The sequence below is a fragment of the Nilaparvata lugens genome, chromosome 8, assembly GCF_014356525.2.
Source record: "Nilaparvata lugens isolate BPH chromosome 8, ASM1435652v1, whole genome shotgun sequence".
In the NCBI taxonomy this organism is placed as follows: Eukaryota; Metazoa; Arthropoda; class Insecta; order Hemiptera; family Delphacidae; genus Nilaparvata; species Nilaparvata lugens.
In genome coordinates, this window is record NC_052511.1 from 2,602,733 (window position 1) to 2,619,415 (window position 16,683).

The 16,683-nt window shown below is 34.1% G+C and overlaps 2 protein-coding genes across 3 annotated transcripts in view; both read right to left on the minus strand.

Annotated features, from left to right (window-relative positions):
• Window positions 1-3,448: 3,448 nt before the first annotated feature.
• Window positions 3,449-16,683, minus strand: part of LOC111055251 (vacuolar protein sorting-associated protein 18 homolog) — a 79,909-nt gene continuing 66,674 nt past the window's right edge. For both annotated transcript variants that reach the window (XM_039433738.1, XM_039433737.1), the window contains exons 20-22: window positions 14,952-15,121; window positions 7,422-7,494; window positions 3,449-4,580 (exon numbers count right to left, since the gene is read on the minus strand). In XM_039433738.1, coding sequence (XP_039289672.1) covers window positions 7,431-7,494; window positions 14,952-15,121 — 234 coding nt within the window. In that variant the 3' untranslated portion in view covers window positions 3,449-4,580; window positions 7,422-7,430. The remainder of the gene's footprint in view (window positions 4,581-7,421; window positions 7,495-14,951; window positions 15,122-16,683) is intronic.
• Window positions 4,207-5,403, minus strand: LOC111053294. Its single transcript, XM_039435052.1, is given in 3 exon segments — window positions 4,207-4,580; window positions 4,831-4,885; window positions 5,347-5,403. Coding segments are annotated over 3 exon segments (486 nt in total).

Here is a 16,683-nt window from a genome sequence, read left to right on the forward strand (position 1 = left end):
TTAAAATTTATTAGGTGGATTCTAATCAGTTTTATCAACATTATGACTGAATTAGTTATTATTGAACTCATTGGTATCAATTATTATTGTAATTTAAATGAGGTTTACTATACTGAAGATTATACACAAGATTTTTCACAACTTGATCTTTTAAAGAGTTTGACAAAATTGAAATGCGTGGAGAAAGCTGTGAAAAAGATCTACCCCATTGGAATTTTATTCGTCATATTTATTTTGACTCACCTCAGCAAACGTGTGAGGTTTTGTATCTTAATTTTTATTATACTTGAAAGATTGGATTGTTTGAAAAGTAGGCTGAATTTCAATCGATTAATTATTTAAGGAATTCTGAAGGTTTTATGTGAGTTATGTTAGAAAAATATCCTTTGTTCAAGTTCCGATCCATTTACAAAAATATTTTTATTATTGTCTGAGTTCCAAAACTTTTAATAATTTCAATTGTTATATTTATTCCTAAAAAGATTGTTTTGAAATATCCCCTTTAAAACTTTTAACATTATTTTGTACAATATCATATTCATTCAAAAAAGTATTATTTTATTGCAAAACTTTCCATTCCGAAAGTTGTTATTTTAACCTGTCAATGTAGAAGAACATCAGTAAAATTTTATATTCATAATATTTTCTTATGTATTAATGTTAGTGAGCAAGAGTATGGTGATAATTTGCAGTATGGGTCATTTAATGTATGTCTGCTTTTTCTAGTCTTCAGGAATACAGTCTTTAGTTTTTAATTTTATATTCTTATGTGTATGAAATAGTATAATCTAGCATATATCACATTATTGCAAATTACAATTTTCAAATGGTTTTAATCTGATCGTTGGTTTAAGGAATGGTTAAACTAACCAAAAGATTGAACTCAAGTCACAATCACTGTTTTTTCTCCGTACCGTACTTAATGATGGATGATTTTATACATTACCTATATTGTTTCAGAATAGTTTTAACGTTTAGCCAGTAATAAGTAACATTTTTATTTTGATCGGAATATTTTATATCATAATATTATTATGCTTCCTGACTGAAAATTTTATTTCACTATGGAATTTACAGAATTTATTCTCAAGTTTCTATTCCAAGTACATCATACAATTGCAATATACAGTGATATTCTTATTGAAACTCTTGAATAACTCAACTATCTATTGTTATTCAAAGATTCAATTTTTCATCTATAGATATTTCCATACCTTCTTTTTAAATAATTAAAAATTATTTTAGAATCATCTAAATTGAATTGGCTGTTTTCTTAACATCCTACAGATGGAAACAAATTGGAAGTTGCATTTGTTCAAATGCTAATTAATAAATAACTATTATTAATCGGAAATCCCAATTAAATGCTGTAAATCACCCCGAAGACTTCTGCTCCTGCAAATATTGACAACAGGGTAAACGGCGGGTTAAAGAAAGGAGACGGGGCCGCGCTACCTGGGCTAAGGAAGGACTGGACGAAAGAATAAGTATAAAAGGACGTATTAGAACGTAATCTTTATAAAACAAATAATAATACGTTCTTACGTTTGACCAAATTTTGTACTTATAAACGATAGTAATGTGTGTGTTTATCCAATGAAAATGAAATGAAATGAAAATACTCTTTATTAGGCGGAGTTAGGACTAGAAAGTCCTTTCTACCACTCAACCTTAAAAACTGTAATCACTCCAATCACTGTAGGCTACCACTGGTTTACAGCTGAAAATGCCTTAATCAGCCTGGTCCACCAATTTATTCCTCGGAGTGGAATCCTTAACAATAGACTACGAAAATGTCGAAATTCAATAACAATAGGCGACCACTGAAGGGTCACTATAACGTCTACCTGTTCATCGATTGTTTTCGGCGGCCCCGTCTCCTTTCATTTACCCTTCCCGTGCTGACAAATAATGTTTGTATAGTAGCGCTCACCGAATTTCCATCTAGCTGTTTACCTTTGTCAATATTTACAGGAGCATACGTCTTCGGGGTGATTTACAGCATTTGAGATTTTTGTTTAATAATTATTATTTTCTTAACATCTCGAGTGATTTATTTTCATGAAAAAAACATTAGTATAAGGTTTTTTTTTAATTTTCAATTTTCTAATTATTATGGATGGTAATTTAAGACTATGTGATTGAAAAGAATATATTGTATAACTATATATAACGCTTTTCACTGTGTGGAAACATACCCATTCCCAGATACGAGCATTTGAATTTTAAAATTTCATTTTTTCAACTGAAAATTTGTATTACTCCTAAACGGGAGCGAATTTCGCAAATCTAATGTGACATTAAGAGGTCCTCATGCATTAGACTTTTGGCACCGTATTCGACCTTGGTTGAAGGTGATATTTTCCTAGGCCACTCCTGTGATTTGGATGTACAATTCTCAAAATTCTACGGTGGGAATTTACAAAAACTGACCAATATTCGTGTTCCTCGTTACAAATACAGTCTTATACAGCAGTTTAAGCATTTTTTGAAGGATTTTGAGAAAAACCATCGGGTATTTGGTAGGAGCAATAATAATAACAACCAATAGTAGGAATATTTAGTTGATAAAATCAAAATTGCAAAAGTTGAAATGCTTATATCCTGCAAACTGTAGATATTTCCTAAATTTGACCACATATTCTTGTTCCCCGTTTAAAATAGCATATCATAGTACAGATTAAGCTATTTTTACTTATTGCAGGATTCTGATAAACCATGAACTTAATATCGAGTGTTTTGGAGGAGCAAAAAATTTGCACCGTGACTTGTGAATTGTAGTGTTTCAGACGAGGATCACAAATGTGGCATTAGATTTGCGAAATTCGCTCCCGTTCAGGAGTTATACAAATATCAAGTCAAAGAAAATAAACATTTGAAGATGAGTGATTTCTGTGATCTGTGAGTGGAGGAAACATTTTATGTTTGAGTGAATAACTCACCCTGTATTGTACCGAAACATCTCATATTATAGCAAAAACACTTTTTAGGTCAACCTCTATCCATAGCCCAATAAAATATCTCGACTATGTGTTCTTTCGAATAAACTGCTCTACCTACCTACCTCATGCACGAGAAGAGGTTACAAAGTCTATTTCTCAAGGATGTGGTGGACCCTCTGTTAGTTTTCCAGGAAGGAGACTCATGCCAGTTGATAGAGCTGATAAACAACTATCCAGGGTATAAATTTGAAGAAAATCGTTGGAGCCGTTTTCGAGAAAACTGTGTAAAACATGGTATTTTAGTCATTATCCGCCATTTTGAATGGAAATTTATTGAATTTATTAGTGTCGGATCCTCATGGTATAAGGACCTTAAGTTCAAAATTTCAAGTCAATCGGTGAATATTAGGAATGGAGGTATCGTGTTCACAGACTTAAACACTTTTTTGGAAAGCAATATTTTCCTTACTAGGAATAATAGGACAAGGAAAGTAAAATTGATGTCATATATTCATATACATAATGTATTAACACGGTTATACCACTTAATAAACTATTGCATACTTAATTGTTTACACTATTTACATTTTACATCAAATAAATAATATTGATTTCCACATTTTTATACAAAAACAAATTCTCAATATTACTCATCAATAACAAAAAGATTAGTGGACTATTGAGTGAATAATTAACATGAGAAATCCACATTCAAATAGGAAGAGTTGTACGCTATTGTCTGATATACTGGCATACATGAATATAACACATTTTTATAGGCCGGCTTCCGAGCTCGGGATTTGGCCAAGTTCTAGACTTTAAACAGCTGGAATCAGAAAATTAGCTTTCCAAAACGGGGCGTAGTCGCAGTTTTTATTTTCTCATTTCTATAATATTGGAAAGTTTTTCCTTGATGAAATTAAACATTTCTAAATAATTCAAAATAGCTGAAACTTAACACTATTTTCTCTTAATTTAATTTTGTGTTTAATTTTCTAGTTTTTTGAAATTTAATTCAAACGTGACTTTGACAACGACTAAGCCCCGTTTCGGAAAGCCAATTTTCTTACTCCAGCTGTTAGTAAAGTCTAGAACTTAGCCAAATCTCTAGCTCGGAAACTGGCCCTTAATTACTAGTTTACAACATTATTTCACTGTAGTAATATACATTTTTCTGATAATAGTCTAATTATATAATTTGTATAGAAAGCTTTAGAAATATTTTAGCACCAAGTGGTAAATACGGGCCTAAATATTGATAAGTTCACTTATCATGCTTGCCTTTATGCTTAGCCTTAATGGACAACTCAGTGCGCAAAAAAGCTCGCATATTCGGATCACTGATTTTCGACAATATCATTTCACGGGATTTTTCGCCAGAATCTTTGAAAATTTTCGTCAACTGCTCGGCATACTCTAAATAGACGCAATTGGCACAGCCCGACATACAGCAGTTGGTGGGAGGATCAGGAATATCAGATGTTCCATTTTTATCACCATTTCCACGATTGTTAGATGACCTTGATGTGGAGGAGGAGCAGAAGAAGAGAAGCACTTCCGGTGTTTTGAATTGTTTCAAGTTGAATGCTAACCGGAAACATGGTGAGTTGTAGACAGGGGCAAGGGCCATAGTTTTGTCTGAATGAAATAGAAAACATTTCGTTAACATTTCTGTATTATAGGAGTAAAATAATAGAATAATCAAATAATGATAAAAAGATAAACTGAACTAAAATCAACTACTGAGGGTTACCCTGAATTACAAGCGAAAAGCAGATACCCACATGATTACGTTCTAAGGACTCCAGTCATGAAGTATAAAACAAGTCAGGTCAATAATTTTCAAGTCTGGGTCCTGTTTCATAAAAATCTAGAATACACTTAATACAGGAACAGCTGATTTCAACGCCTATATTGAGCATTTGATAAGAGTGATGATTCTCCTGTAATAGGTGACTTATAAGTTTTATGAAACAGGCCTAATTTAATAAGTTAAACAGTTCTAATTTAATAATTTTCAAGTCTGGTACAGTGATAATATTATTGCCATACGTTCTAATGAGACTATTTATACTCGCTCGGCCGGGCTGAGTAGTTATAGCCCCCATTAGAACTCATGTAAATTATATTTTCCTACAGTTACGTTGAAAAGTGGCCATTGCTGCACTGATTACAGAACGCAAAGAATCACTTTTCCGCTCTAGTGCGGGAAAAATTTTTCTGCACTCCAGATTTGCAACATGGCAACGCAAAATACTTAGTAGGTTATATGGAGCAACAGTGCAGCAAAATCAAAATGAAGTTGGTAACAGTGACTGCTGTGGCTGCTATAGTGAGCAGAGCTGCAACCAAGCACAACGCGCTAATTATTATTCATTATATATTATAACCAAGGACAACGAGGACTTTAGGATTTTAGGATTAAGGTTTTTATCAATAATAAAATTACACAGAAAAACATTTGATGCATTTCAGGCAATTTTACCCATAATTACCCACTTTTCATATTCAATGGTAACTGTAGGAAAAACTTAATGTGAAATACGTGCGCAAAGTTCCTCTGCTGCACTCAAGAAACCATTCCGCCCTCGCCTACGACTCGGGCGTAAACGTTTCTTTCGGTGCAGCAAACTGTCACTTTGCGCACTAGTTGCACAAATAACTATTTTACTGTTCCGGTTACTGACTGATTCCTATAATGAGGTCCACGTTATAATGACAGTGTTCGATCCTTGTCTATCATTCAACAAAGCAGATAGCGCTATCTCTTTCTCGCTTTGCTCTGTTGCCAGATAGTCTTTCAACAATGTAGAATTGATAATTAATTAACAAAATATTTTTCATCTTAATTGATTATGAAAATGCATTACCTCATGAAATTATAGAAAAATATAATTGATTATTTTAAACGAGAATGAACAGTTAATATAGCATCAATAAACCTGTATCAGCTAGCGTCTATAGAAGGCATTGACAAGACGGATGATCGGCAACGTTGTTCTCCTATCTTTCTCCACTGTCATTATAATGTGGACCTCACTATAGCATCATTAGCGATTAATTAACAGTTATTTGTATCAATGAAACTAAAAATGTAATAATATAAAAATAAGGATAACATAATGAATTATAGATTTGTCATTAAAATTACAATATAGGTACACTTGATAAATGCTTCTACACCAAGACTGCTTGTTTTTAAAATTAGCCTACCTCAGCTTGTCAACAATATTTTGTAACAAAATAAAGCTTTACTAAATTCCTTCAAAGATTACGTCTTCCACAAAACAGTTCAAGTTTATTAAAGAAATTAGTAGTAGAATGTCATTTTTTTACTCTTTGAAATGTCATGACATTGTAAACATAACCTTACAGCTTCGAGTTGGAAAAATATAGCTAATCATAATAATACTAATTTCAATACAAGAGATGGCACAGTTACCTTTTTTACGTAACAAAATATATGAATTTCCATTACTATTTCAATGATAATAGAATCTTGACTATATTCTCTGTTTCATTCCCAGCAAGAATCAATTAATAATAGATTTGTTTCCAAATTTATTTCTACTAGGTTATGGTTTGAGGTTATGTTTCAATTGCAACGGTTGATAGGCAACAGGCAACTGAAAACATGATACGCGTTGCAAAAATGTAATTTGTATCCCTGTGACCTCCCAATACCACCCATTATAATTATTATAGAATGTATAGCAATTACACAAATACAAATTAAATACATCACACCTTTATAATATTATGAATTATCTAATGATAATAATTCAAATAATTATTATCATTCGGCCTTTCTGAAAGCTGCGATTATTTTCAAGTTTAAAAACACTCATGTCTCATCACAATTCTCCAAATTAACCACACACAAGTCTGATACATATGTGCGCATCACCATCAGAAAATAGGACAGCCAAAACTCTTGGAACAATTTTCTCCTTTGAATTATCTAGTGGTGGAAATGAAATATCAATGATCAAGTAAAAATAGATATTAAATTTATTGAAAACAAACAAACAAAAATGTGCATATTTAATAATAACAGTGAAAGATTAGTATCTTCAAAGTTCCCATCCCACAAACAAATCTTAGACTATACAAAACATAAATTATTATTAATGTCTGGCACTAACAGAATTGGTCTGAAACTTGGAGAATTACTAAAAAGGAAGAGGAAAAGCTAATAGAATTTTAAAATAGAGTCAAGCACAAAATATTATGAAATAATATTCAAACAATACAAATAAAATCTAACAATATTTCTTGTAGAAGGCTCTTGAGTTCAAGAGTATTGTACAATAAACAAAATCAAAATATTGAATAGTTGAAAAATCACAGACATGAATGATTAAATATTAAAATGGACTAGTTTAAAGTTGATTTGCTTATCTGTCCCTAGACCAGATATTATAGTACCGTACATGGGAAATTTTCAAAATTAAATTCAAAATAAAATAGAAATGTTACCTGAATTGCTCATTCCCATTCCCTCCGAATTCTTTCGTAGTCCTTGTCTTCAATGAATGGGGAATCAATATTCCTGTAAACAAATTAATTGAATATTATTGTCTTAAATCGGTCTGTTCAATTTTTTATACCTTCCATTCGTTGGTACTTATGCTATTCCTTTCATACTGTCAATCATTCATTCTTTTAAACTTTGAATCAATCTTTTGAAGACAATAAGCAGTAATTTTATTATGAAATAAAGTGATAAAAATGTTATTGGAACTTCCACAATATATCTCTATCTAGTGGAAGTAAATTTATATTCTACGGTTTAGGTTTATTTTCTCCTTTTCATATTGAAGATTTTCAGTAGGCAATCAGAACAATTTGTAATGTGCCTCCTTTCACTCACTGTAAACCGTTGTTCATTAGATTGGGAGTCATGAGCTTACCTTGTATTTTTATGTTTAATTGTCTGCTTTTTGTAAAGTCAAATCTACATTTATTCTCAACTCATGACAACATTCATTCTTATAACACAAGGAATAAATAGAATCTAAGGAATGAGTACTGCTCTTACAAATCCAGCCATTTGAGTTTTAAGGCCTTTTCAATAAAGTTTTATAATCATTTACCACCAAATATTCGAGGTTTGACACTCAGGGAATTTAAACAAAGAATTAAGAATTTTTTTACAAAAAATTGTTTTTATAGTTTAGATGAATATTCAACGTTAACATGGAGTCTATCTAGATTTCTAGGTAATTGCTTATGCTGTATGATCTCTAATATAGTTTGTAATATTGACGTGGCCGATACAAATTGTAAAGTATTTGTCTGTGGCAATAAATTGATTTGATTTTCAGTAGGCCCAATACAGAATTGCAAGAAAGTCGCGATCTCACACAATCAGACAACGCCAATGTTTGATCAGATTGAAGCTAGTCTCAACATATTTTATTCACACTATGGCCCGGTTTCACAAACGTCTGTTAAATTTTAACGGCGATTAAATACCACGAGAGTTAATTATTAAGCTGCGTACACATATTCGCGCTTCCAACCCGCACCGAGCACGCTCCTCCCTCGTACCGCCCTCGTACCACCATCGAACCACAGTCGCTCCGCCCACGCACCCATCATGAACGTATCTTCTCGCGTTCCCCGGTCGAACCACTCTTGCTCGCCGGTCGATCATCAATCGCTCTGCTGGAGTGACGTTCGGTTGCGGAGCAGAGCGAAAGTCTGTACGCACCTTTAGAGTAGCGGTGAACGTTTTCAATTGGCTAGCATCCAACCACAGTTAAAATTTAGCATACTTTTGTACAAACGAGCCTATGAATAATAATTATTATGATATTTCAACCAATTAGTGAGGTCCACGTTATAATGGCAATGCGGAAAAATAGGGGAACCGATTCTCTACGTTTCCACTGCCTTCTATAGAGGATAGCTGATACCGGTATAGGCAAAGACCTTTAAGAGATAATAATAATAATATATTTATTACCATCTGGTTCACAACAAACATTGGTCATCGTCACAAGCATACAAAATAATACAAAATAATTAACAACACAAAAGACTACACAGCCAAAACACAATCACATCTAAAACCCACCTATTAAACAAGATCACAAACTAAGTATACACAGCCTAAACATACACAATAGTGACAGATTTATATAAACTGTGAAATTTTATAAAATTCAGGTACCTTGTAAATTCCACCTCTTATTAGGCCTTTCCTAACTCTATCTTTATATTGGGTGGCATCTAGGTCTCTTACCAATGACGGAAGGGCATTATAAAATCTGAGAGATTGGGCCCTGAAACTTCTCAATGATGCGCTGGAAGAGCACCATTCGACACCTATATTACTTGCCCCTCTTGTATTGTATGTATGCCTATCAGAGTTGAGGCTAAATTTATCCAGGTTCTTTTGACATAACACAGACATTCCAGGACATACATAGAAGGAAGAGTCAGAATTTTATTCTCAATAAACAATGGTCTACAATGACTACGTGGCTCTTCATTGTTTAATATTCTAATGGCTCTCTTCTGTAGCAGGAAAAGTTTACCAGCCAAAGGACTATTTCCCCACAAAATTATACCATAGGCTAGGTGACTGTGGATAATCGCAAAGTAAACTGTTTTCAAGACCTCTATTGTCACACTTCCAGCCAACCTTCTCAACATAAAAAGCCCTCTTAGTACTCTATTATATATATTTCCTATATGGGTATTCCATTTAAGATTAGACTGCAAAAAAACTCCGAGGAACTGGGTAGATTCAATGTTTGAGCTGTTGGCTAGACTGAAACTTATAGTAGTGGTTTTTTTATCATTAATAGCTAACTTATTTTCCTTACTCCAACTGTCAATCAAAAGATTACATTGTTCCAAATTGTACTTTGCATCTGTCTGATTTCCATCGCTAATAATAACTGCCAGGTCATCTGCATATAAAAATATTCTTCTTCCATTGCCTTCCAAGTAAGTAGGTAAGTCATTAATATAAATTAAGAACAGTATTGGTCCCAGTATAGATCCCTGAGGTACCCCTCGTTCTACTGATAAGAAATCAGAACTCAGACCACAATGGTAAACTGACTGGAACCTCCCCTCTAGATATGTTTTGAAAAACTTCAATACTTTATGATCAATATTGTAGGCAGAAAGTTTTGTTAATAGTATTTCATGCGAGACCGTATCAAAAGCACATGAATAATCGTACATTCTGGCAACATTGCTCTTCTTGTCCTCAATTCCGTTCATTACAAACTCCATAAACTCAGATATGGCAGATGTTGTGCTCAAATTACCTCTAAACCCAAATTGACTTGAACTAAAAAGTTTATTCTCTTCAAAATACTGTACAAGAGGTTCACTAACTAGGTATTCAAAAGCCTTACCAAAAATTGGAATGATGGTTATGGGTCAAAAGTTTCTGATGTCACCTTTAGAGCCTCCCTTATGTATTGGTAATACTTTACTATATTTTAGGAAATCTGGGTAGATGCAGTTATTTATACATTCATTGAACAGGTAGGTGACAATTTCCGCTATGTAAGGGGCTGCAATCTTTATTATTAATGATTTTAAACCATATACATCATACGATTCGCTATTTTTCAACTTCATCAAGGTATTGTACACTTTGGTAACTGTGAATTCTGGGAACTTGAATTTTTCACTTATACATCTATTATGATTAAAAAGTGGCACATCATTTCTACTATTACACTCAGAGACATTATAATTTATATTGTGTCTATTCACAAAAAATTATTGAACATATCAGGAGATATATCTCTTCCTGCCGGCTCTTTCTTATCTTTCCTATTCAAAGAGTTATTTATTATATCCCACATCGCCTTAGCCTTATTATTAGAACTACCTATAAAATTTTTGTTGTATTCAAGCTTAGTATTATGTATTGCAGCTCTATATTTATTCTTATAATATTTGTATTCTGCATTATACCTCTCTATTCCAGTATCTCTATACGTTCTATACAATGTCAGACACTGAGTTCTAAGCTTCTTTAACTCTGCATTATACCATCTGTTTATTTGATCATTTAAGCGTCCCTTGCACTTTATTTTTCTACTTGGGAAGGCTACCTCAACCTGTTGCATGAAATGATGGAAAAAATACTCTACCTTTTCAGTGATTGTTTTGAAAGTATAAATTGGCAACCAATTGAAGTTATTCAATAAATGACAGAAATGTTGACAGTGGGAACTATTTATTACTCTAAGAAATCTATATGATGCAACAGGGCTTGGTACTTGACCATCATTGTTAATTTTCAGCACAACTGCATCATGATCAGACATGACTGTATGCAGAACCGATGAGATGCGATTCTCCTCTTGAATTGTTGTGAAAATGTTATCTATGCATGTTCCACTATTATCTCTTCCTGGCCTGGTAATTTCAAAGGTTACAGGTTGTAAGTTAAAGGCTTCAGTCAGAGCCAGTAAACTCCTTGTAATTCTATTGCTTTCTTTGATATTGATATTGAAGTCTCCTGACACTATCAATGATTTATTTCCACAATTTAGCGAACATAATACATCCTCAAACACAGAGAAGAACAATTCAAGATTAGTGTCAGGTCTGTATATGGACAAACATATTACATTTAGGATAGGAATCTCAATAGCTGATATTTCACAAACATGCTCTACAGACAATTCATTAATTTTATTTAATTTTATAGTATCAAGACAATTCTTAACTATAATCATTGTTCCTCCTCTAGTCATATTGGCTCTACAATAGTAACTTGCAATCTTATATCCAGGAATACCTATAGACTCAACCTCAGCTCTATTTACTAACCAATGCTCGCTTATACATATTATATCGAATGAACTCTCCTTTATCAGACATGTCAGTTCATCATAACTACTATTAAATCCTTGAGTGTTCCAACCAACAATAGAGATATACCTTTTACATGATTCAGTTTTTTTCTTATGTATGTTGTTCAAGTTTGCCCGTGAATTGTTATTGATAGGCCTGGAGATATGAGATAAAATGCTCAAATCTTCACACAATGATATTGAAGTTGAATTATCATCTTCTTTAGATCTACACCCATTATCCGATAACCGAAATTGATCATACTCAGCATCGGATAGCTCTCCTAGTTTTTTAGAATTATCGGCTCCCTACAGCTAGCAACTGAGTTATAATTCAGCTCATTTAAAATACACTTGACAATATATTCTTTACCCCAATAATTCAGGTGCAGACCATGCTGTGTATGAAACTCGATTCCAAGCCCACTCAACTTGAAATGATATATGCCTATGCCTTCCCAATGATAGCTCTTACTTGAAATTGAAGGCCGCCATTGGGGTATTTTAGCACGAGATATTATACCTATATAGTTGTAATATTATAGATTACAAAGGCATTGGTATGTAATAATCTTATAGGTTGCCCCCTCAATGGCCGATTTCAATTCCAAGTACAACACTAGCGCTGCAAGTGAGTCTATGCATCTTTAAGGTCTTTGGGTATGGGTGATATCAACTGTTCATTCTTGTTTGAAATAATCAATTATATTCTTCTTGTCAAGAGAATTGTATTTTCCAATATTCAATAATAAATTTTCTCAACTGAGATTGAATGTTTCGTTACTTAATTATATTTCTACATTGTTAGAACATGATCTGGCTACGTTGTGGAGGTAGAGTAGGATAGCGCAATCTGCTTTTTCGAATGATAGACAAGGATAGCCACACGGATACTGCCATTATAACGTGGAGCTCACTAAAATGTTGGAAAATAGAATAAAACTGTTTTGTAACTCGTCGCCAGCACACAAACCAATAAGGTTCTGCTGGTAATTCCAGTCAATTTTTAAAAATCCTATTATATTGAGCGTGCAATTTCTGTATAATGGTTATGTGGTTATTTATGTCCAACGGATCTCGAAAACGGCTCTAACGATTTTCACGAAATTTGGATCATAGTAGGTTAATAGATATAAAAATTCGATTGCACTAGGTCTCATCCCTGGGAAAACTCGCTGAAGGACATGAAAAGGATAATAATTATTCATCCTTGGAAAAACAGATAATAATTTCGTCGTCTGTCGATAACAGAAGATGCGTGTGCCTGTGTGGGAGACACAGAATTAAGTTGAGCTGTTCAATCAATCAATCAGCTTATCTCAAGAGAAATATTATCTGGAAAGTTTAAGGTAGGCGCACACAGATCGTCATCGGACGGACGGCACGCAAAGGATGATTAGATTTGATGCATTGTTTTCAATCGCAGTGCACATACCTATCAGCATCCATATAGATAGCCAAACTCCAATTGAAAAAAAATTGCATAGTTGCCTGTAAAGTTGGTATACAGGCGAAAGTTTTACGTGACAACGACTTTGAGTGGTAAAATAATTTTACTGTGAATATTCATTCCTATAGTAGGAAGAAGGATGAAATAATAGTAACAATTTAAAACATTTATTCATACAAAGAATTATATTTAAAACATTAATTTATACAAAGAATCTCGCACTGAATTTCATATTAACAAAATTTTATTTTTACCTTCACACATCCTCAACAAAATCACTCTGTCTCTCTCGCTCTTAGGCGGGCTAACTGTGCTCGATTAAATTTTTTACATAGCAATTCGCGCTCATTTTTTCAAGTTAAACAAATTATTATTGGCTGAGAAACGATTTATACTACTTTTGTGATTGAAAACTACCACAACATTGTGATTACTACAACATAACCTATTCACTTATACCTATTATACTTACACTTATACCTATTCACTTATACTTATTCACATAACCTATTCACTAAGTATAAGTAGTGGCGCAGTCGCAGGAGATTGCTCCGTTTCACTCTCTCTCCAGGTGAATGTCTTCGGGCTGCTGTTGCGTTGCTCGCCACTGCTCCTATTCGTGCTCTTTCCAGACGACCGTGAACCGAAACGAACGCTCTCACTCGCTCTCATTGTGAGCGCATAACGTGGGAACGTAACGCAGTTTCTTGAAGTGTCACCCGGCAAACCAATTTATAAGACGTTGTCACGTCAACAATGCATCTAATCGTCCGATGCGTGCCGTCCGTCCGATGACGATCTGTGTGCGTCTAACTTTAATCGACTTGATCCAAATAATCTGATTTATTGACATGACATGGTATATCATTCTAAATCAGAGTACATCATAATTCTCAAAGTTAATCACTATTTTACAGTTTTAAGTGATTAGTGAGTGTTATTTTGTTATTCAATTTTGTTTGTAAACAATCTAAATTGGAACTTTCCTGTTTTGAAATGTTTGAACTGAAAATTAGACCTGAATTCAAGTGTATGGAACATAAACTACTTTTGGACTATTTATAGTGTATAAATCAAAATTCGGGGGACAAACAGTTTCGGGCTGTGCCTGTTAGTCCTTCCCAATCATTTAAAAAAATGGTGTTCTGTTTATCAACAAAATATCGAGGCACCGAGCTTCACTCGTTATTTTTATTTATCGATAAACAGAACACAATTCTCTAAAATAATCGTGTTTATATTTCACAGCTAGCTATACGTCAGCTTATGAATTTCGGGGATGCGATATTTTGATTTTTCACAGAATCACTCGCTCACTTTTTACTATCCACAGACGACGAAAGTCTCAGCTGTTTCAGCCAAGCATGAATATTATCCTCTTAATATCGTTCAGCGAGTTTTCCCAAGGATGAGACCTAGTGCAATAGAATTTTTATATCATAAACCTACTATGTTCCAAATTTCGTAAAAATCGTTAGAGCCGTTTTCGAGATCCGTTGAACATAAATAACCAGATATAAATATAAATAATAACCAGATATAAAAATACAGAAATTGCTCGCTTAATATAATAGGATAAATAACGATATATGCCCCGATATTGTAATCATAAAGTAATGTATTTTTTGTACTTTTAAGTGATTCTTTAAAATACTGTATATAGAGTATTGTTTTGTGTATAATTTTTAAGCAATAAAATTAATTTTAATGTTGAAAACTGACTGGATGATGAGGTCGCCGCAGTAGAGGCACTCGGATGCAACGATGGCGTCTATCTCACTCTTGAGCTGATCGCGCAGAGACAGACTGCGATTGGCCGAACCCGTAGACACAGCATCACTAGCCACGCCCCCACCCCCACCACCACCTGCCCCCACTGACTGCAACTGTTTCTAACATACAAAACATCACATCACATTAATTAATGATCATTATCATCCTCCTACACATTGTGAAATAATTTCAATAAATACCTGTCCTTGGACTCCTCAGGTTGATTTTCTCACATGAGAAATCGAATAGAATACGTTAATCCACCAATAAATACAATTTAATGTACATTAGGTGTCGTCAAGAACAAAATCCTATAAAACTACTGAGTCAATTCATACACATATAATTATCATCACTCAAAATACGTACAGGGTGCGGCAGTCAATCCTGCATTTATAAAATAGCGCGCAGGAGCGTAGGAGTGGTGGGGGCCGAGCAGCCAAGGTCACCATTGTGTTCTCCTATTCATAGCATTTCAGTAGACATGGAGCCGTGGACTAAGCTAAGCAACAACGTTCGTTTGCTGTGAAAGCTTTTTATCAAAGTGGTAGCTATGTAGCCGCTCGGCGTCATTTCCAAGCGCATTTTCAAATTAATCGCAATAGACCAGTGCCTTCGGTAAACTCAATCAAGTTGTGGGTCGAAAACTTTGAAAATATTGGTGAAACGACAAGGAAAAGAGGTGGCAGTGCGAGATCATTGCGAACTCCAGAGAATATTGAACACGTTCAAATTGCTGTGGGAAGAAGCCCTCGGAGATCAGCGCGTTGACAGAGTACGGCACTTGGAATTTCTGACAGAACCGTCAGAAGAATTTTGAGGTTAGATTTACATCACCATTCTTACAAAATTCAAGTGGTTAACGCTTTGAATGAGAATGACTTTGATGCTCGACTGCGTTTCTGTAACCATATTTTGGAAATGATTGAAGAAAATGGTGAGCTTGTTCACAACCTCTGGATGAGTGACAAGGCGCATTTTCATTTATCGGGATATGTGAACAAACAGAACTTTAGGTATTGGAGTGACCAGACCTCATACTGTTGGTGAACTGAAGGCAAGAATTCGACTAGAAATTGAGAGAATTCCTCAGCCTATGCTTCGTGATGTTATGAACAGCTTCGCAAATCGTCTGCGCAAATGCCGTACTCGGGAAGGCCACCATCTTGCTGATGTTATTTTCAAACAGTGATCATTTTCAATGTTTCTTAAATGCTTTTTAATGTAGAAAAATATTTTATGAATATAATTTTGATATCTACTTCCGTTTAATTTTTACACCTATTTCAAAAATGCGGGATTGACTGCCGCACCCTGTATTTATTACATCGACGGGCAAATTGAAAACTCTTCTACATTATATAATGGGTTCTCTGTTAGCAGCTTTACAGAGTACAGGGTGCTTGGCTTATAAGTTGAAGATCTTTCTCACTTGCTTCTCAATATCCTTTTCTGTCCAGTGATGTACTCGTAAGCAATCCTACCATAGTGAGGTCCACGTTATAATGGTAGTGTTTAATAAGCAATGGTATTTCTATTCTTGTCTATCATTCAACAAAGCGGATTTCATCATCTCTTTTCTCGCTTTGCTCTGTTGCCAGATCGTCTTTTAACAATTGTAATGTAGCCGATTATTTGACATGAATTTCTACAATACGAGAGCATCCATTGTTTGAAAAAT